This window comes from Chaetodon auriga, chromosome 9 (assembly GCF_051107435.1).
Source record: "Chaetodon auriga isolate fChaAug3 chromosome 9, fChaAug3.hap1, whole genome shotgun sequence".
NCBI classification, from domain to species: domain Eukaryota; kingdom Metazoa; phylum Chordata; class Actinopteri; order Chaetodontiformes; family Chaetodontidae; genus Chaetodon; species Chaetodon auriga.
In genome coordinates this window covers 26,168,785-26,192,500 of record NC_135082.1, presented here as the reverse complement: position 1 = coordinate 26,192,500, position 23,716 = coordinate 26,168,785, and the positions used below count along the sequence as shown (strand labels likewise).

The following is a 23,716-nucleotide window of genomic DNA, read 5'->3' as shown; positions in this document are numbered from 1 at the left end:
CTGCAACCTGTCACCACTTAACACACACACACACACACACACACACACACACACACACGCACACACGCACACACGAACACACACACACACACACACACACACACACACACACACACACACACACACAAAGATACAAGGACACAAACCCAAGCCAGGCGGCAACAGACACACTGCATCATGATGCACAGACACACGATCATTTACACATGCACGCTCACACAAACACCTTGTCACACACACACACACACACACACACACACACACACACACACACACACACACACACACACACACACGGAGGCAGTGGAGGGTGGCCAGTGCAATCAGTGACTGTCCTTGAACGGAGTGAGGGATGCCGGGTTCCACATCATCACAGAGGCAGCTCGCAACACACACACATACGCACACACACACACATAACACGACATGTACAAACAGAACGATAAACTACAGTCTCTGCAGGTCCATACATTAAACACACACACACACACAGAGTTTATTAGAAAAAGCTGGGAAGTTATGTTCAACAGACACGGTTAGAGGACAAATTTATGTGTGTGTGCGTGCTTGTGTGTGTGCGTGTGTGTCCTTAACATTCTCCTCCAATCCTGTGACATTTCAGGTTGGTTCCTTGCTCAGATGAGGACTGCTGCTCAGCCTCTCTCCCTCTTTCCCTCTGTCTTCGTCTTCGACAGCCTCTCACTTTGCAATTAAAGTCAAGAGACGCTTCATCTCACTGGATCCTCCGTCCACCTCTCTCCTCCCTTCGCCCTCTCCGGCTACTTTTACTTCTCTAACTTTGCCTCCTTCTCTCTCCTTCTTCATCTGTTCCTGCACGCCTCCCTCTCGTTTTATTGCTGTTTTGTATTTGAAGCTTCTGATCGCGCCGTATTTCCATGCTATCTCCTGCCTTTTTAGCTTTGCGTTGGAGGTATTTAAAACAACATATCTGATTTGAGCGATCACACGTTCTACTTCACTTTCTGACAAGAGGGTAATTTTCATTTCTTTGTCATTTGTCACCAATTTAGCACTAAAATGAGTTTCCAATTTCAGTCTGTACTGACTCGACAATGAAAAAGAGTTTGAAAAGGTTTGAGTTTAGCATTAGCATAATAATGAATACAGTGCAGGGACAGATCCTGCTGTAGACCGCTTGATTATCACCGAGGGAAGCAGTGAGAAGTGGAAAGCAAGACAGATCCATCAGCTCACTCAACATCAGAAGTGTTTCCACTGACTTCCATTGGTCACAGGCCGTCCACACTGTTTCCTCTTTACACCTGCAGCAGTCCAGACATTAGCACACTAGGCTGCTTAGTCAAGTGTGAGGAGATAACCAGGGCTTAGTGGCTTAACATACACAGAATTAGCCCAGTGCAACCAGTTGAACTGCTCTGGATGTTCCAGTCCAACACAGGGTTTGAAAACCGGCATAGAGAGAGATTTATGTGACTGAACATTTTGTCACAATGGCTCATGTTCCTTCTATTCTTCTCAAGTTTCAACAGCACTTCAGTCCAAATGTGCTTTTATGGCTGCAGCAGCAAGAAAAGACCCATTTCACTGATCTCACAGATGGTTAAATGTATGAGATTTGCCTCCAAAACACATCAACAGTCTGCCCTGACACACACACACACACACACACACACACACACACACACACACACACACACACACACACACACGGATAAAAAAGAAAGCCTGAAATGTTCCCAATTAAAGAAATGTCTGAAAACAACCTACAGAAGCAAGAAATGACATGATGATTCAGAAAAAATAAAGAAGAGGAAGGAAGGGAAGAAAGGGGAGGAAGAGGAGATGAAAAGATGAAAGGGAAGGAAAGAAAGGAGGAAGGAAAAGAGGTGAGAAAGGGAGGAGAAATGAGGGAGGAGATAACAGTAAAGGATAGAGGGGTGAAAAGAAGGGGTGAGGAGGAGAGGAGAGGAAAGGAGGGAGGAAAACAAGGAGAGGATGACAGGTGGAGTAGAAAGAAGAGGAGAGGAAACAAGAGGAGGAAATATGGACGGACACACACACACACACACACACACACACACACACACACACACACACACACACACACACACCCAAATAAACACTTTTAACACAATGCAGCAACCCCTGGAGTAACAAGACTCACAGTGTGTGAGACGTCTGACAGTGTGTGTGTGTGTGTGTGTGTGTGTGTGTGTGTGTGTGTGTGTGTGTGTGTGTGTGTGTGCGTGTGTGTGTGTGTGGCCTCCCTGCTGGACTGTAACGCACGTGACGGAGAGACTCATGCCGCAGCGAAGCCATATTAGGTAGAAGAGAAAGAGAGAGAAACAAAGACAGAGAGACGCAGACTTTGTACGACAACCTTTGACCTCCTGGTTTATCTCGAAATACAGTTCTGCAGAAAGTGAGCCTGCTTCTGAGGCGCGTGTGTGTGTGTGTGTGTGCGTCACAGCAGCTGTGCCAAGTACAAAAACCAGAATATGTGTGTGTGATTGTAAGTGTGTGTTCATCATCAGATGTGAAGCCGCGCGGGCTTTGAACTTCCCAGCTGTCCCATCAAAAGATCTGCTTCCTCTCTACATCTCTCTCTCACACACACACACACACACACACACACACACACACACACACACACACACACACACACACACACACACAGCTTTTATTTTGCCATTATGTTCAGGCTGGCTCACAAAACACACTGAAACACACACACCATCTCTATGTACACAAACAGCACACAAGCTGACTAACACGCGCGCACACACACACACACACACACACACACACACACACACACACACACACACACACACACACACCACGTCCTCTTTTATTTTGCCATTATGGCTTGGTGCGTTCACACAAACAACACACACGCGCACACACACACACTCATCTTTTCTCTCCCTCTGGACATTTTGCTTTCGCTCTCACAAAATTATATATTGCAATTAACAAAACTACTTTGGCAATTTCATAATGAAAGAGCACAAACGCATTTTAAAAAGCAGTAAATAAACCAAAATCCATTTATTTTTGATCAGGAGGAGCGTAGACGACGCACGGCCGAGCAGACTGATAGGACTAAGATGGGTGACAAATCTAAAATATGCATAAAATGTCTAATTTCCTGCTATTTTAACTACTGGTTCATTATTTTGTGTTTAATCTGCTGAATGTTTGGACCATTAAATAACAGAAAACACAGAAAAATGTCCGTCAGAGGCAGGAAGACCAACAGTCCAGACCCCAAAGACAATCAAAAGTAAGTGATGCTCACATTTAAGTGAAAAATTGGCACGTTTTGCTCAACAGAGTGATGAATTGATTATGATTTTTGAGTCAGGATTCATATAATATTCAGTCTTCAGTCACGTTCATGTTAGAAAGGAAAATATCTGCTTTTCTCCTCTCTCTCAGGTAGCAGCTGCTGCGGTAAATGTCCCTCGCTGTCACCATGTCTGCAGCAAATCTTTCACCTGGCAGGCTGGAAGTGGCCTTCACACACACACACACACACACACACACACACACACACACACACACACACACGCACCAGCACACACACAGTTGGACAAAGCTCAGGTAGCTGGTTAGCTCGGAAAATGTCGCAGTAAATAACACACAGGGTGGGACGGACAGCTGATGTGAGACCTTGTGTGATAGTGTGTGTGCGCATGTGTGTGTGTGTGACCATGTTTATAGTGGCAGGACGACCTTCACGCCACCACCTCATTCTATTACTACACGTCCCTCATTCCCTTGTCTTTTATACACACACACACACAAAACCCACACACACACACACACAAAACCCACACAATCGCACTGTTGTGATGTGGAGCAGGTTTAAGTGTGTCCAACGTGTGTGTGTGCGTGTGTGTGTGTGTGTGTGTGTATGAGCAACAGCTGAGGTTCAAAGGTAAAGGGCGTTGCAACTGTTCAGCCTCTCTGTATCACACACACACACTCACATACACACACACGCCACTCCTCGCTCGAGGAAACACACACTCCAAACGAAAAGGGGAATTATGGGCGCACACACTGTCACTCTGTGAATTTGCAAATTTGTGGGTGTTTGATGAGCTGTGAAGTGTGTGTCAGTGTGTGTGTGTGAGTGTGTGTGTGTGTGTGTGTGTGTGTGTGTGTTTATGTGTGTGAGTTTGTGTAGGATGTTCTTATGCAAGCGTTAGTCATCTCACCAGTCTTGACATTTCTTTCCATACGAGAGGAAACAGGCAGATTTGCTGCCAGTCAGTCATCAGCCGAGCAGGATTACTACACAGCCGCAGACAGTAGTGAAGTATTACTACAGTACTGTACAGTCGGATGTGAGGTACAGAACTCGAGCCTTGTTACCACCTTCCTGACAGCTAATCACTGAGGAGCCATGTGTGACTTTACCAGAACCAGAGGAGAAATGGTTGCCTGGAAATACTGTGACAATGATTCAATCCAGTGTTTTTGAGTGGAGCGGCGTCCACCTCCACCCCGTCCACACCTGAGAGCAGTTAACGCAAGACTGCTGCAGCGTCTTGAGGTGGAAGAAGACAACGCAGAAAGCAAACAGTGGAAGATGCATGACTTTCTTTTCTATCCTTCAGGTCACCTCTTTCTGGAGTCATTTCCCCCTCAGAAACAGCATACAAGCTGTTTCAACACCCGAGTCAGAATCAGCACATTACTGCCACTATTTAAGAACTGTGGATCTCCAAAATGGCGGCTGGGGGGGGGGGGGGCGTTACATCACTTAAGAGCCCTCTGTTGTGCACCTCTGCACGCTAAAATGACTGCAGCCAGATGACAGAAAATCAGGATTGGGGAAGCTGAAGCTGCATCTCGGCACACAATAAACTGGTGGTTCACCAGCTGAAAATCTGTCCTGACGGTGCGCCTTCCTGTCGCGCTGGTGGCTACGAAACAAGAGCAGCTACCAGAGTATCAGGAGGCACGGAAAGCCCCAGAAAGCTTTTCTCTGCTGGTTTCCAAGGTGTTCAGATCCTCATTCAGCTGCTGGCAACAGGACTAATGAACCGGACCAAGGCTGCTATTCTAACGGGACCAGGACACACACACACACACACACACACACACACACACACACACACACACACACACACACAGGGTGATCATTCAGTCTTCCTAGTAGGCGGTCCACTACATTACCAGACAATATGGCAGTAACACCACCCAAACACACATAAAAGCCACAAAGCAGAGGAGGCAGGCCTGGCTCTGACCTGAGTATCAAACAGCATTAGCCAGTGTTCTGACGCAGGGGCCAAACAGGCCCCTCCAACGAGCAGGATTTCCACTGCAGGGCCACACGGGACTAACCACGAGGTACTCAGCGGTCTGTGTTTTTAACCAGGCCAACCCGGGCTAGTCAGGCTAGCTCACTCATTAGAAAACACCAAAAGAACAATCTCAGTCTAATGAGGTCTGCTTTGCAAGGCAGCGACGATCACGGCCACGCAGGGCTCAGAGCGGCCTTCCATCTGGCCTCGGTGATTAAATAAAGCCATCCCATGCTTACTTGTTAGCATGAATAACAGCTGCACGGCTATAAAGCGCAAGTCAACACATCATCGACCTGCTTTGCTCTGCAGGAGAACACAGAGCTTTGCAGAATTTGTCTTCACCCTGCTAAAACAGCCATAAAGGCTGTACCCAGGCTTACTAATTAGCCTATTAAAATTGCAGGAGAGTCCGAGGCCATAAATGGCCGCTTCTCAGCACGGATGTTCTCTGCAGGGCCGAATGTTGCTTTCCTGAGACAACCGTTCGTTCATGACGTGTAACAGTGAGCGAGCGCAGCAGCTGCGTAAGATCCGACTCCTAAAGCCGAGTTTGAGGACATACATGCAGCTGATAGCAGGGAGGTCAAAGGTCAGAGGTCTGCCCCTCTCTTTTTCTTTCATATCTCAGAGAAAAAGACTCTTTGAAGAGCCTGAGCCAAAATAATGAGACTCCTTCATTACTTCTCTGTCTCTCTCACCCTCCTCACCTGTCTGTCTCTTTTGTCTACTTTCTCTCTTCCTCCCCCAATAGTCTTCCTCCTGAAATCACCTGCAGAGGAATCAATAAGCTATCAGACCATGAAGACTCCCAGACTCCCTCTCTCTCTCTCTCTGTATTTCATGCTGTGTCACCTGGCTATCAGCCTGCCTCTTCAGTGTTTGTGCTCCTCATCCTGTCGGTGTGTGTGTGTGCGTTTGTGTGTGTGTGTGTGTGTGTGAGTGTGCTGTCAAACTACATCCCAGATTTGATTGACAAAACATCCACCACTCACTTTCGGTAACTTGTACTTGTCACTGTGTGTGTGAGTGTGTGTGTGCCGCAGCGGTAAACTGCTATCTCAAAGCAGACAGCTCCAAACTATTGATGGGCTGATATTCAAGTGAAATGCAGAAAGAGAGAGCAAGGCTGACATCAAAGAGAACAAAAACGAATCAGAGAGAGAGAAAAGAGTGAAAGGAATGAATACAGTAAATGGAGAGGAGGAGAGAAAAGAGGGGGAACGAGAGGCACTGCCAGAGAGCAAATGGGAGAGAGTAAATGAAAAGTGAAAAGAGTGAGGAAAATAAAGAGGGAGAGAGTTGAAACGGGGTCACGCGGTGCTGAGAAAAGCAGGGCTGAGGGAAAAGCATGGAGCACGAGAGAGGTGTGTGTGTATGTGCGTGTCTGCGCGCAGTAAAAGCTGTGCGATGACAGGAAAGACAGGCCGACAGAGGAAGGCTCGGCGTGTGCGTGTGCACAGACACAAGCATGCCGCTGCTGCGTCTGGAGGCGGGTTTCTGAATGCAGCGGTGGGCCTGTGCTGCAGAGCAACAGCTGAAGCTAACAGCTAGCAGCTAACACTGACCGGCTGCATGACCAAGCACCGAGTGAGGAATTCATCAGCTAACGACAGCCAGCAGTGCTGCTGAGCGGATGGATGCTTCCATCCATCCATCCATCCATCCATCCATCCATCCATCCATCCATCCATCCATCCATCCATCCATCCATCCATCCATCCAGCTGGGGTCAGGACTCTATCCCACATCACACTGGCTGAAAGACGCCTGTCTATCACATACAGATAAATAACTATTCCGTCTCACAATAACAACAATGCCAACCTAACACCACTGCAGTTTCCCTTGTGGGATCAATACAGAACTCTCTACCTCTGTCAGTCTACATCTAAGGCCAACCCTGAGCCTGCATGGTCTGATGGAGGACGGTGCAAACCACTGCACCAGCATGCGACACACATGTCTAATTATGGTTAGTAGTAGTAGATGTAGTACAAGCAGGCTAGTTTTACTGGTATTTGCGTATAGTTGGCTGTCAAACCTCAGTACTCTGTATTACTGACTGAAATGTGTCCGTAGCAATCATGATTTTCCTGATTCAAACATATTTTTGCTGAATTTAGATGCTTTGTGTTCCTAGGTGCAGGGCACTGGGGGACAAAGCGTGGTTTCCTTTTCAGTACAGGAACCTAAATAAAGAATCTTCTACCAATACCCAGGCCTGGTCAGAGAGCCCTCATGACTGTCCCAATGCTACTTCACAGGAAGCTCTTTCAGCCCAGGCAGGAATTTAAACAAAGGTGGAAAATCTGTGCTAATATTTATGTCATGCATCCAGATGACACCTCAACGCATCAGCACAAATCGCTGCTCCTGCAGCTTCCACACAGTTTACAGTAAATCCCCTCCAGAGGAACCCTGGGTGTTAATGCAGAGGAAACACATGATGAGGAGGCAATAAAACCAGGACGAGCTGATCCGGCCTGCAGTGTTCAGACACCGCTCAGCTGTCGAGACGCTCCATAACACTCAGTGACCAGCAGCAGGAGGAGACCCCCCCCCACACACACACACACACACTCAAATGCACAAAAATGTACCCATGCAAACACATCAGTACACTTCAAAACAAACACCTCGCTAACACACAGCTTTCCAAAAGATCCCTGCAGATACACACATGTTCAAACACATACTCATGTAAACACACTCACCACAGAAGAATTTGGCTTATTACCCAGATTGCATCATAGTAGTGACAGCTCTCGTGTCAACAGCACCCCCGCCTTGGTGTGTTCCAGGCAAACAATGAACAACAGCGGAGGAGGAGGAACATGCTACACACTCCAGCACGGGTGTGTCAGTGATTTCTCAGGGCAATCAACAAGGTGCAGCTTGTTACGGGGAAAGCATATTCAGAGCCTGCAGACAGACCGAGTGTGAGCTGATCCCAAATCACTTCCTCATTGACTTCAACCCCAAGCTCCCGACAGGCAGGTCTCAATTGTTTGATCACAGCAATTAATGCAAATTATAAGATCGATCTGTGCAGGAGTGCAGGCGAACTTTGACGATCATGACACATGAAAATCTTCCCTCCCACATTCTGCAAAACGAGCTGCAGAAACGACGCATTTTAATGCCATAATCAGAGAAAAGCTGCGATAATTCCAACAGGGATTTACTGTATTTGAGAAGATGAAGGTTTGACCATTCAAACTATCTGCAGATATGGTGACTGTGACTGCAGATTACGCCTATCTGCAATGATAAAACAGTGATGCTGGATGATGCAATCAAAGTAATATGGTGTCATTATTATGGCAAACTACCCCCAGAGGCAGGCGGCAATCAACGAGAGCTTAGTGACGTCCAGTGAAATCAAAGTGTTGCAGGCTAAAAGAATAATTCAAAGGAAACGTCATTTAAATACAACAAATCGCACCTGTTTCATTTCATTAAAGATGACACAACCAGGATGCAGGTCTACCCTCTTCACGCATGACGTGAGATGTTTACGTGTCAATAGCTGTAAATATGTATGTTCATGCAATATGCGTGTGTGCAATGTGTGTGTGCAACGCCATATCACCGTAGCACTGAGCAGTGTGGTCACGCAAGCCTGAGCAGCCTTTGGGAAGTAGGTCAATGAGCGAGGGAGAGAGTGTGAAAGAGAAAGAGAGAGAGAGAGAGAGGGGGAGAGAGAGAGAGAGAGAGAGAGAGAGAGAGAGAAACTCATGACGGGATAGAAAGAGGGAGAAGAAGAAATAAGAACGCACGCAAAGGCAGGAGGGAGAAGCGACAGTGGAAAGTTACCAGTTAGAAACAAAGATGTCTGTTACTGGGAACACGCACACGCCATCTCAAGCATGAACGCTATCATGTGTGTGTGCAGTAAACACGTGCGTGTCAGTGTGTTTGCGTATGCATCCTGAAGGACGTTAACGGCCTCACCCGCCTCCCTCTCTCTGCTACATGCAGGTAGAAGCCTCCTGCTTGCTTCCATGACTCACACACTCAAACACACACACACGCGCAAGCACACACACGCACGCACGCCTCTAAACTTTCCATCACTAAGCCCCGCAGAGCCGCCTGAGCCCATCACCGCGAGCCAACTCCACCCTAATGTGTTTATCATTATGAATTATCAGTGAAATTACATCGCATTATCAGGAGGCTATATCACAATATTAAGGATATTACATTTTGGACTCCCACAGAAAGGCAATTTATTAAGTTCTGATGAGTTATTACAACAGTCGGCAGTTACTAAGTTACTGCTTGTAATTAATAATCTCTTTGATTGTGGGCTGCAGATAGAATCAGGCCGGTGCTTCCAGCCGCGATGATCCAAACCCACACGGATATCTTGTAGTAATTACGACTGAACCAGAGGTCACACACAGGTCAAATGTGTGCGGCGTGATAGTGACGAAAGCACATCTGTGCCAAGTGCCTATTGGACCTATTTATAACACACACACACACACACACACACACACACACACACAAACACACACTCGCATTAATGCACCTTTTATCTGAGGAAGCAACAACATCTAAAAATAACAACAAATAGCTTTTAAAGCAGAGTGATGGAGGAGGAGAGACGGCTTGTGGTGTGTGTGTGTGTGTGTGTGTGTGTGTGTGTGTGCGCGCTGCATTGAGCCATATCAAATGACTGCATGTGACGGGCTGTGTTTAGAGATAACTGCAGCGAGCTACCTGAGTGTGTGTTTATGTGTAAATGTGCATGTTCACACCAGTCTGTGCTTGCCGTCCCCTGGCACCTGGTTGCCACGGCTATATGCCATGCTGACATCAGTGTGTGTGTGTGTGTGTGTGTGTGTTTTTTGTGTGTCCCCTCTTGTCCTCCCTAACACCATGCCATGGAAATTTCCTTTAACCTTTTCTCTCGTTGATGCCAGCACCCTTGAGATCCCAAACACACACACACACACACACACACACACACACACACACACACACACAAACACGCGCGCGCGCGCGCGCACAGTAGTACAGGTAAAGCAGCCGTCGAATGTTCAGACTATAAACAATTTGTGTCCGGTTCCTAAAATCTACAAGTGTGCTTCACAGTCACATGAAGAGTACTACAACTACCACCACTACTCGTGATTCAGTACTACTGCTGCCTCTACTCTTGCTGCCTAAACAACTTCCTCGACTGCTACTGCTTCTAAAACCAGTAAACTACCACTGCTCTGACAGCACAGACTGGCTTACTACTGCAGACACTATAATACTACTACAGCTACTACTACTGCTGCTGCCACCAATACAACTAGTAATACTCCTACTGCTACTATTGCTATCAAAAAACAGTTCTGCTTCCAAGTAAAACAACACTACTACTACTTCTAAAACCATTACACTACCACTACAACTGCTGGACAAAGTACTACTTGTAGTATATCAGTTCAAATAACGGTTGTAATAGTACTAGCACCCCTGCACTACCACTACAACTGCTACTGGTCTTACTACTGCTTCCACTAGTATTTCTACTACAGCTGGTGCTGCTGTTTATACGACTGCTGTCATCACTGCTTTATTAGTACTAGTAAGTAGTATTTCTAGCATTGCTTCTACTACAAAAGCACCAAGGTATCTGTATCTCCTCCAGCTCTGCCACTGCAGTAACCCTTCCTACTGCAACTATGAACTGCTGAAGCTATTTCAAGCACCATGAACACATGTACAGGAGTACTACTACCAGCAGAGTAAAGACGAGTACTGGAGGGTGTGTCAGTGTTACGTCCTGCTGCTGCATCACTCGGTCAAGACCAGCAGAGGAACAGTTTAGAAACTCCGCATTCCCCATGAACGCCCCGTGTAATCCCTAACCTTGTGCAGCCGTAATCACATACAATAATCCTGCTGGACCAGTGGATTATTGGGAGGGAAAAGACATACTGGTATATACATTTGAGCTGGCAGGCGACCAGTGTGAGTGTGCGTATTAATGTGTGTCACCTCTCCGGTCCAGCAGGCTATAGTGTCGCTGTCTGAAGAGTGATGATGAGTTTGTCCAGTTGGGCGCTTGCCCATCCACGGTCCAGACGTCTTTACAACTCGATCTGTCTGGCGGCTCAGTCAGGACGAGCCCCAGCCAAAACACTGGCAAAACGTCAAGGAGAGAGAGGAAGAGACCAACGCTGAGGGCTGTGACGGAGCCCAAACCGATATCAGGCCAGCGTTTATCCCTCGTACAACTCTCATTCATCTCCTGTGTTTTATTGCAGTGTTGCACAGCATCAAAGTCTCAATTTTAACAACAGCAGAAAGTGTCTAAGTCCAGTTTTTTAACTGTGGTGGTACAGTGAACAAGGCCTACTTTTTACAGCTGTGAGATAACATCAAAACTTTATTGTTCAAGCTTCAATAAAAACCCTGTTTTAAAAGAAACATTTCTACAGTTATAATCCCAGCCGCCATAAAAGTCACTCCTCGATACAGAATTTTTTTCTGGATGGATTTTTACAAACTACAATCAATTTAGAAGTTTACTATAATACTACACTATATAAGTATAGTTACATAATTGCCTTTAACATTGTGCAACCCCCAGATGCCCCACATCCACTCCCACCCACTTCGTTTATCTCTCGAATGCTTTAAATGCCCCTTGTTGTGCAGATGTGGGAAGGCGGCTAACATCAGGCTCTGCGTGACGCCAACATGTCGCCGCTGTATCAGCACGGCTCTCATCTCATCTGCCTCTCATCTCGTCAGATTTTAGAAAGAGACACGGCCCTCAGTGCGCTCTCTCCGCTTTAAAATAAGACATTTCCCTGGTGGCTGCCCCCGTGATAAATCAGGTAACTGAGGAGGAGAGCTTTAGAGAAATAGGGCAGCCGGCAAGCTCCGCGACCGCTGGGCCTGCACATACTTCCATACAAAGCCTTGAGCTGCTGGGTGAGATTGGATTCCCTCTCCTTCAACCCCCTCCTATCTCCCTCAGGTGGTGTACAAAGCTGCAGTGTGTGTGTGTGTGTGTGTGTGTGTGTGTGTGTGTGTGTGTGTGTGTGTGTGTGTGTGTATGTGTGGAGCCTGACAAGTCAGCCTCATGCTCATGTTGACACTATCAATACAGCAACAGGGTCCCTGTGATGAATACAAATTGCCAGTAAAGGTTAGCTAAGGACAGATGGTCACACACACACACACACACACACACACACACACACACACACACACACACACACACACACACACACACGTGCACAGATACACAAATGTCGACATGCGTGCTTGGATAAAAAGGAAGCAGGCCTGAGACGTGAGGAGAAATTCAGATAAGGGATGTATGCATGCAGCTCCGTAAACCTGAAACACACACACACACACACACACACACACACACACACACACACACACACACACACACACACCCTGCACTTCTACACGTCATCCTACATGCATGAAGAACAGACAACACAATGCCAGGCTGCTCATCGATCCTCTGAAGGGAAAACTCCAGATAATACACACAGTGCACACAGTCAATACGTTGATTTCTAAAGCAAATGATGATATTTAAAGAAAAACAACACAGAGGCGTTCAAAGTGTGCTGATTAGAAGACAAACAACACGCTGAGCTCAAAGAGAAGGCCGGAGAACGCGGAGGCCGGATGATCGTGTCAGAGGGGGCAGAATTAAACTTCTCTTTTGGGCTCCTGTTGGGCCCCGGCTCCTGCCATCTGTGCATTATGTATCCCCTCTGTTGCCTGCAGGGCCCCCTTAAGCACAGCGCTTTATAATCCTGAAGACCCAGAAACCAACCAGTCCTCCTATGCTGGAACAATGTCCACACTGTCAATTAGTTTGTGGTAATTTGATCAAACAAGCTTTATTTTAGGAGCACTAAATCAATGAGGGTGTAAGAAAGGCCGCAAGAATAAGTCATTCTCCTCGACGCTTTAACAGATCAAACAGGAGCTGCAGCTAATGAGTGTTTCCAACTGATGCTTGTTTTCTCGCCACAGAACGCCTTAACAGAGCATTTCCTGCATCCACAAAGTTCTTTCTTTAACATCCACAGCAGCTAACACTCACATTTATCCAAACAACCAGGGCAACACGCCGAACCTGCTCACCGCCACTGAGCCGCAAAGGTTAAATGGCGTATAAATCATGACTTGGCAGCAAGTAGCCAAATGTGGGCTGCTGAGTGTCTGAATGTGGCGTAAAGATAAGAGCCATAAAGGAAAGAAGGGGAAGAAATATGATGAGAGACGATAACAGAGAATCACAGCTTTGACTGTACAGCAGAAAATCTATTAAAACCATAGCCTGGAGAGAGATGGAGGAGAAATTTACATCCTCACATCCCGCCCTGGTTTGAGTCAGAGAGAGAGCGGCAGCAACCTGGAACAACGACCAACGAGTAGATTTTCATATAAATTAAGACGGCAAAAGGCCGATGATGAATACCTGATGAGACTCTCGCTCGTTGGTGCCTCTTTGCTGTTGATTTTTTTTTTTTTTTTTTTTTTTGAGCACCATATCTGTTCCCCCCGCCTCTCGCTGTAACGCACGCGATGAAGCCATTGTGCGTGTTGGACACTTTGCACGGCTGAGTGCTGCTCCACCTCAGGGGAAGAAGCGCTGTTTGGAAGATCCCGCCGTGTGCATGCATGATAGGATGCAAACTGGATTTAGAGATTCTGCACCGCTTCCCAGTCTATAAAGAGCTGTCCTGTCCATGTCCTGATCTGAGAACAGTTTCTTTTGCTGACACTGTGACCTCTGAGTCCTCCTGCTCCCTTGTGCTGGAGGCATTTACATACACTGGAGAGTCAGATTAGTCCCGAAAATCTCAAATTTAACATCAAAAAAGTAAATGCAACTATGGAGTCATACTATCTCAGATTAAAAATTAGCCTTAGTAGCTTCTGTGATGGAAACCAGGCAGCAGAACAAGACGACACCACCTCTGCAGTCCAAATTAGGTTAAAGAGAAGCAGAACCAAGGATCAGGTGTATCCTGATATAGCCCTGCTAGTGGAAACCAATCTAATGAAGAAGTATTGTGTCGTTGTGTTTGGCCCGAAACCACGCTGGTCAGTAAGCCTTTGCTAGACCTGTTTATCCCCGAGATAGAAACCAGGCTAAAGGTCAGCGCTGCAGGAGCCTTCCTGCGTTCTGTAGGCGAGAGCAAAGATAAAGCTCATCAAGAGAGAAAATGTAAATGACAAATTATCATGATGGAAATCAATGGATGGATGGATGGCGGCGATAATGATGTTCCACGCGCACTTAATGAATTTGGGAGATATCTTGAGTCGCTCTCGATCCTATGTGAGCCTCACAATTAATCATATCAAAATTTCAATTTGGATTCATATCTGCATGTCATCTCAATGAAATAGATTGTGCCATATTTGCATTAGCTGTGATATCTGATGCATCAAATCAAGAGCCTTTAATTACTCCTGAGCTCCATCAACAATCGAGTAGACTTTGTTCCAGCATGCTACAAACTGAGCACGAGCGCGCAGAGAGGATGAAACACCTGAAGCTAATCAAACATGTGGAACATCACACATCACGTACTGAGTGAGCAGTGTGCTGCCATACAGCCGCTGCACGGCACAGATTTATCCAACCACCTGATATTTCTGGTGATGATGAAGCTAACAAGGCTCTGAAAGACCATTTTCAGCTCACTGCACTAACTTTAATGACAGGAGCCTTAAATCAGCACACCAGAGAAGATCAGATTACAGACACACTACTTCTTCTGAAAACTCCTCTACGCTGACAGATAACTGCAACCTCAATTCTGAGGGAGAAAATTATTCTTGTTTAATCCAGAATCATGCTGCCCTTATGTGAGTGTGAGTGTGTGTGTGTGTGTGTGTGTGTGTGTGTGTGTGTGTGTGCATGTTGCTGGAGCCTGTAATGCCAAGCAGGCCTGAGTGAACAGCTGACGAATCACCATGCAATTAATTATTGAGAGACCCCTCACCTGCCTCTGCTAGCATGTTAGCTAGCAACAGTACACTTTAACATGTGATACGCATGCAGTTCCTGATTCTTGCTTACAGGCGCGCACACACACACACACACACACGCACACAAACCCCGTGGGTGGGGGGGTGGGGGGGTCAGTGTCTAAGCCGGATGCCTGATGAACCTCAGAGGGATTTGAGAGGAAGCAGCCATATTCCCAGCGCCCACTATGACGCACACACACGCACACACACACACACAAATAGATATCGACTCGGCACCTTGGTGCTGCACCACAGTAACCACCAGTGAACAGCCAGGCACTCACAGCGTTGGCTTCAGAAACATTACCCACATTTTTTACTGCAATCACAGAGCGAAGCTGTGTCTCTTTCATCGATTCGGAGGAAATGTGACGGTACAACATGTGTGCTGTGAATCTCACACCACCGGCCGCAGCCAGACGATGCTGCCGACTGCATCCTTCTCTCTCAGATTACGGACAAGGGAACACTTTGTTCTATCTATTGACACCGTGCCTTGGCCCCCTGAACTCTGACCTGCTCACTGCAGGCTGCAGTATTGGTGATCTACTGTCACTGTGATTCAGTCGATGTGATCCAGCATCAGGTGCATCCCTCAAATATCCAATGCAGCTGCAGCAGAAGCCTAAATGTGCATGTTAGCACATTTTTGTACAATATACTGTACAATATACTGTACATGCATGCTTGCGTGTGTGTGCATGCTCAGGAGCTCAAGTGTGTGTGTGTGTGTGTGTGTGTGTGTGTGTGTGTGGTACACAGTGAGAGAAGGGACAGGTGAGTCACTGCCAGGCTGCAAGCCGAACACATTGCACTGCAGCACTGCACATCACGACTCAGACAGACAGTGGAGGAGAAGGAGAAGGATAATGACAGCGAAACGGGGATGAAACAGGGAACGACAGAAAACTGAGGACGTTCAGAGCAAGAAGCCAGAAATCAGTGGAAGGAAACAGTTCAAACGAAGTGAAGAGAGTGTGTGTGTGTATGTGTGTGTGTGTGTCTGTCTGTCCCTGGCACGGTACACTCACTGCCAATAACACCTGTATCCATCACTCTCAGGTGGAGCTTCAAAGCCTTGTTATTTATACACCTGTCTGTCTGCCTGCCTACCTGTCCAGATCCTTCACTCTTCTCTGTCACTGCCCAATTTGAAGCGGATTTATTGGTCTACATCAAGAAAGGGACGCGTCTATCTGCTGGCAGACTAACTATAGGTGCATTATAAGGGTGGTTGATGTATGTACCAGCTCCCAGGCTATATGTGGTCTGGAGGGGACTGTGTGTTTTCAATCCAAAATTGGATAGGCTCACCCGATAGCCGATAGCCGAGAACGATAGCGGACCACCTGCAGAGTAGGAGCGCATGCATGCACGCACACACACATGCACACATGGTTATAGGATGAAGTGCTGACTGACAGTTTGAGGCTCTATAGGGCAACACAGCAGCGCAGTAATGGCTTTGAGCTTTATTAAGTTTTCCATTTGCGACGTGTGGGCATCGTTTCAGTGATGCAATTAACGTTCTAAACACTTAAGAGATGAGTTTTATCTTGATTAGTCTACTTGATAACAACAACATGTGTCTTGGGGCACAGAGGAAGCAAACATGGAAGCGAGGGGTAATTTGTTGTTGTCTGGGAACGATGTGTTCTTGAAAAGTAGTTCAATTACTGAACTATTTCTACTTCCATCTCACACCTTATTGCTCTCTCAGGCTGGGACTCTTCTCCTCTTGGTGGTTCTTTGATCACACCCCTCCGATTGGGCGTTAATTTAATGGGTGTGCAGAGCTGCAGCTGAGAGTCTCGATGAAGTTTGAAAAGAAAGCAGACTTTATCATTTCCAAGAAGCTGATTATGTTTTTCACAGCAGAATATTGGATAACTTGGGCGCACATAAAACTTTTACGATCCCTATGAGGAAACTGGTGCATCTATTTTTACTTGACCTCCAGACCTGAGCACAATTTCAAAGGAAACTTGACAAAAAGGTCACATGATGTCAAAGCGCACAGTTCACTCATCTGTGTTTGTTGAATCTGCGTTGTATTCTGATCCCAGATGTAAACATGTGTATTCCACATTTTGTCTGGACGCCGACACGTGTGCTTGGATTTACATGTGACCTTCCTCTCGAGAGAAAGGTTGCTAAACTGCCACGCTGAAAGCAAAGGCGAATAGCTAACATGCCACGGCTAATATTTTACCAGCACAGGAGTGTGGTTGGTTGTGTCCTGTTACAGCAGGATGTGGTGACTGACATTAAGTCTGCTTGATCTGTCCACAGTCAATCCCCTGGATGGACCCAGACTGGCTCTAAACACCCGGTCAATGATTAGCACTGAAAAGAGGTCTGGGAGAGCAAGTGCACTCTAAAACAACCTCAATGGGGCCACTCATAAAGCTGGAGACAGGAGCTTTCTTGTATCTTTCATGCACAAACATAAGCTCCCTGTTTGGCACTTTCCGGACCCCCTATGGTTCCCATATTTGAGGTTTGCTGCTCTGAGAACAGCTGACTATGATTAGGTTTAGGTTAGGTCTCAGATTAGTGACAAACACATGATTTCATGCTGTTTCTGAAAGGAAAAGTGACTCAAGGCCTGAGTAATGTCACCAACGATCCATCTCACTGGATTTTTATAGAAAATGTTAGTTTGTCGTCGGGGTACAAACCTGCAGCGGACAGCAAACATTAGCTCGCTAACAGTTCTTCAGACTAACAGATCATCTTTCAAAGCTTAAACGATTCATGGAGTTGAGATTGAAGAAAAGTTTAAAGGGTGACGGTAACCTGAACACGAGTCCACCCGATCTTATCTTTCACTCATTCATTATGGAGGTGACCCACAGCACTTATGCTGCCTTGAAATGTGCCAACAGCGAACTCACCAATGAACAGATCAGAAGATTTATGGCACAGATGATTTTCACTGAAGTGACTGTAGATTGAAGTCTTTACCGACGCGTTCAAAGCCTGCTCGGTTTTACAGATATGAAGTAATAAACTGCAGCACAGCGTTGTGAAACTACAGCACGCTCCTGGTAACTTACAGTATATGAAAGTCACACAAACCAGACTCGATGAGGACGTGCTCCACTGAAAACCACACATTTGTTTTTAGAGCGTCATTTATTTAAGCCAAAGAGTGACGAGGCATCACATGAGCCTGTGGTCGATGCTCTCGCACAACGGTGCAGTGATCGCTTTGAAGGCGAACATTTTCAACACCGAAGACATTATTACTGACTTTAGAAAAGCGTCCGCCACCGAGGCGCTCTCAGCTCCGCACATGAGCAGCTGTATGTGCCCTGGTGCTGGTGCAGTATACAGTATTAAGAAAGGGAGCGCTGCTGTAAACACTGCTGCTTTGAGAAAGTGCAAAAATCTCTGGTAAGCAGCAGCTTTTTTGTTTTTGCCATTTTTAACTGACAAATCATGTGAAACATGAAGCATTTTTGCAAATCAGGACCCTTCCTGCATCCAAATATTAGCTGCAACAGGTTCAATGATTCCATGTGCAACAAACCTTCATTTAAATGCATCAAACTGCCTCAGGATGATAGAAAATGTGTTTGAATGAGACAAAGGCAGAAATGACAGTCAGCATGTGCACTGTATGTTCGTGTTAGAGTGAGCGAGAGAGGTAGAGACTGTATGACAGAGAGAGAGAGAGAGAGAGAGAGAGAGAGAGAGAGAGAGAGAGAGAGAGAGAGAGAGAGAGAGGAGGAAGCAGTCACATGTTAGCAGGAGGAGGAGGAGAGGGGAGGAACTGCCTGCCTACGTCACGGGTAACGCCTCCCTTCATCCCTGCCTCCCTCCCTCCCTCCCTCCACTACAACTCACATGACTGCAGCAACCCTGTTCTGTAACTCCAGTCACGAGGATAGAGTAGTATTACAATAACCAGCCGGCAGGGGCGAGCGGCATAGACACACACTGAAATATATATATGTAGAGAGAGAGGGACCAGGAGAAAGCCACCGGCCGGCCCTAATAACCCTGAGTAAATATTAACACGTTAATGCTGCGTTTGTAAAACAGATACCTTATCGGGCTACACATGAAGACCGAACATAAGCAGTGATAAAATGTACAATTTGATTTCCCCCCCGTTCCTTACACTCAATTATCTTCCTCCCTCTGTGCCCCTCAAGGACTTTGCAGCAATCCAGCATTTAAGCCCGAGAAGAACGAGCTGCAAGGATTTCACAGCGAACCTAACAGCATGCATGTCACAGGGAATGCAAACAGCTTCCTCCTGTGGTTTACCTTGAAGCAGCTATAAGGTCGATGCAATCCTCGTCTTGCACAGTTTGACAGTAACGTGTATATTTCATATGAGCTTGTTCCAGCTCCTTGCTGAAGCTCTACGTTTGGGCTGAGTGTCATATTCAGATTTTTATGTCTGCACCATTCTGTCAAATGGAAATGTCCTACACATCGTGTGCTTTATTTCACTTTAATATCACTTTTCCTCTGAACTCGGCCTGAGAACAGACACACTGCAGGATCTTTGCATGAGGAGATTACCATGAGGAACACTGTGGAGATACCATGACACATGCCAATACCAGATGATGTTATAGTCAGTGTTGGCTCCTCCATTAAGGGATGGATTGGTGCAGTTCCTCTCATTTGCCTCTCAGATACATCTGTATGAGTGTGCAGTGTGTTCTGTGTGTGTGTGTGTGTGTGTGTGTCACTGCTGCACGTTATAAATAGCCCATAGTCTCTGGATCCCACCACACACTGAATTAACCTGCTTAAGCTGTCAATCAGCTGTGACAGAGCCCCCCCTCCTCTCCCCACCCCGCCCCGCTCCACGCACGCACGCACGCACAGACACACTTCACCCACCCCCCTACACCATCCGTGCAGTCGGAGCAATAACAATCACCGCGACGCATTCTTACGTCACACCGTGATGCAGTAACAGAGGGGGTCCTGGTTAAGGTGGACGGTAATAATCCGTGCGTGCTTTGGAAGCGCGACCCTGCAGTCAGGAGGGAGACAGAGATTAGACCCGATATGTTCCGCTCTGTCGTGTGAGAATTCAAATTTTCCGCCAAACCCAGTTCGGAAATGTGCAAATTTATGGTTTCCTTCCATGTATGCAAAAAGTGCACACAATGTTCTAAAGCCTTGGAGCTGGTGTTAATCACTAATTTCTCCTAGAACATTCGGCATATATTTTAGGTCCGAAGCATGACTTGATTTTGATAAAATCTCAACTTCTCTAACTGCTAAACCCCTCTCGCTACTGCCCTCCGCGGGGCACTTTGGCAGGAGATTATGCTGGGATTAACAGGACAGCCAGTTCTAAAACTTCACATATTGTTTTAAGGACTGCTGCTTGGTGCTTTGACTGCGTACCGAATACAATCAAACCTCCTATAAATTCATTTAAAAATAGATGTACATTTTAGGTGTTTTCCTGATTGGCAGTAAGCAAAGCATCCCTATATTGCAGAGATTTCCTAATGCAGTTTGGCGCCTTGACGCTTCCTTGAAATTCAGTGCAAAATCACTTCCCTGCGACCCCACAGCAACACGGTGGGTTAACAAACTGTGTGCCGTCATCAGCCCTTCAGACGCACAGCTCAGGGATCCGCTGTTCGTGCTTTGTCAAATCAAACAGCCGTGTGAACCAGACAAACGTTTTGTAACCGTTGCCGAACGATTACGCAAACACATTATGAAAACGTACAACCAAACCAACTTTCTCAGCAGACTGAAAGCCATTGTCTCCTCTCCATCCCATGGCCCTACACAGCATCGATTCATAAAATGACCAATTAGAAGAAATTAGAGGAATCATCGTTTGGAGTTGCTCAACTTTGAAGCGCACCGAACAGCCTGCGGACCCAGCAGAGATCCCCAGTTAAGCTCACGGTGCTGTGGCAAGCAGCTTATAATGGAGTGAATAAATAACATTACACAGCACTGATGTATTGCATTGCTTCCACAAACAGACACTTTATTAAACGTCCACTTCGCTTCGAAGAGAAAAATTAATAAAACATAACATCCAAGCAGCCGAGTAATGCATCAACAACGAGACACACAAGTGTGTCTTTTCTCTGCACAATTTTAAAGGCACGCAGTCCTGCAGCCGGTGGATTCGTATCATAATGTCACAATATCATAATAGTCCTCAGGCTGGGTCCACGCGTTCCGAGGCGCACCACGTGTCCGCGTCTCCAGCACTGAAATTAAAACTTCCCTCAAGATTGCGTCAAAAGTTTCCAAAGCGCCCCCCTGCATACCAATAATCCTCCCCAAGCAGCGACACACCGGCTCCGCTCCGCGTGCAGCGCCGCCACGGACACAGATACTCGATTTAAGCCGTCAAATTCCCTCATTGCCCGTGGCTGATGACATATCCTCCAAAAACACGTGAAAGCCAGACGTCAAGACATAGTAGACATTCACACACACATACACACGCACGCAGACCGAGACACCGGGTCGCGCTGTGCCAGGGAGATGCTGCTGACAAGCCGGGCGAAAGCCTCGCATCAAGCCGGCATAGCGTGCGCCACGGCCGGCGACGCGCACAGACGCGCCCCGCTGCGGAAAGCCCAAGGTTCCGTGTATCCAAAGAGGCCGGAGTCTTACCTGGCTGCCGGAGTTTTCTGTCAGGTAACTGAAGACAAAGGACGAGAGTTCCTCATCTAATAGTGGAGCGCAGTCCGCCATCTTCTAGTGAATGAGGAGCCGCGGAGTCAGAGAGCGGAGTATAGGAGGAGGAGGAGCAGTGGGGGAAGGCCGCCTGCAGGGGGCGCATCTGTTTACACAGAGAAAAAGTGAAGACACGCGGTTCTCCAAAGTGGGGTCTGGGGACCTCCAGGGGTCAATGCGGTGGCTCCAGGAGGTCCCACAATAAAACGAGGATTCATTTAATTCCATTGTGACTGAATTAAAGTTAAACCATTAGCACGAGAGGAAAAAAGCACAAAGTTTTCCACTGCAGGACGAAGAAATGACACAAAAACAAATGTGAAAGACAGACAGATGCAATCATTTGTCAAATCAAGATATTGTTTCTTACTGTAATCGAGTATTTGGAAATACAACATGCTCTGTTGAACCTGCTGGGAATTGTAATTGTTTACCTGTCATGAAAATAAAGGCAGTTTTAGAGCAAACCGCTCATCTCTAACAGCCTCTCTGTTGTTTACATCCACATGAGGATTGCTGCATCCGGTTTGGGCTCATAAAGAAATCCAGCACATATTCCCAGCAAACATCATCCTGTGGTTAACATTCATACACGCAGAGCAGAGGCTGGATTCTAACTCACGGTCCCTCTTGTTTACTGTATTTATAGCTTAGAAGTTTGCCCACATCACTTATCTGCAGATTTAATGGTAATAAAAGTCCAGCTGTTCTCCAGTTGGAAGCTGCTTTAATCCGGAGCAACTTCAGTAATTATCACAGAAGCGCGACACAAAGGGCCGGACGGCTCAGGACGCTCTCTGAATGCCTGAAAATTCCCGTTGAACCACTCTGCCTTTGTTTTGAAAAGTCGGCGCACAGATAAAGTGTCAGCAGCAACCAAGAAACCAACTGCTGTCAGTCATTCAGCGACCAGTTAATGCCACTGGAAATATTAAATCTCACATCCATTTCAGCCACAACGCTGACGATGTTTTTATTCTACTTATTTATTTATTTGTTGTGTTTTCTGTTGGCGATGAAGGGCGGACACCAACAGCCACTAAAACTTCTCCACGTCATCGATTAATGGGATGAGTGTCTATTTTCCTTTTTTCACTATTGGGTGCTCGAGGGCGCTTCTCTAGAAATCATGAAACCTCTGGGCAGAGAAACATGAGCTGCACTGTCTTCAAAATCAAATGTGATTTTCCTCTAACTTGTATGTGCACGTAGTTGCAGCAGTGGCGACATGTTGCAGCTGGTTGTTTGCTTTTGTTTGCCGCCGCCTGTCTGGGAAGCTTGTGTGGTGAAAACAAGGAATTGGCAATAACCAATAACTGCGTTTGATCGGTTTCATGCCGGCGCGTCGTGCACTTTGCAAGGACACAGATGCATTATGGACTGAATGTGATTTTCAGTGTTGAACTATTAAAATATTCTTAAAAATGAGCCCCAGAATAACAAAATATTACATCATGACTCGATCTAAACTCTCACTGTCATGTAAGGTTTCATGGCTTTTTAATGTCACTCATGGCTTTATGAGTTGCAGCTACTCCCTCAAGCAGCTGATGTAGACCAGACTCAAGGATTAGGACACACAAACGCACGCACACACACACACACACACGCACACACTAAGGTCGCTGATTGTAAAGTTATCACTGCATTGCAGCACAGGGGTTTCTGTTCTGTGAGAGGTGTTGGTCAGGAAA

General features: G+C 46.6%; 1 protein-coding gene across 1 annotated transcript in view; it reads right to left on the bottom strand.

Annotated features, from left to right (window-relative positions):
- Window positions 1-22,056, bottom strand: part of ppargc1b (peroxisome proliferator-activated receptor gamma, coactivator 1 beta) — an 86,477-nt gene extending 64,421 nt beyond the window's left edge. The window contains exon 1 of the mRNA XM_076739507.1: window positions 21,960-22,056. Within this exon, the coding sequence (XP_076595622.1) occupies window positions 21,960-22,040 (81 nt within the window). The 5' untranslated portion in view covers window positions 22,041-22,056. The remainder of the gene's footprint in view (window positions 1-21,959) is intronic.
- Window positions 22,057-23,716: the final 1,660 nt, after the last annotated feature.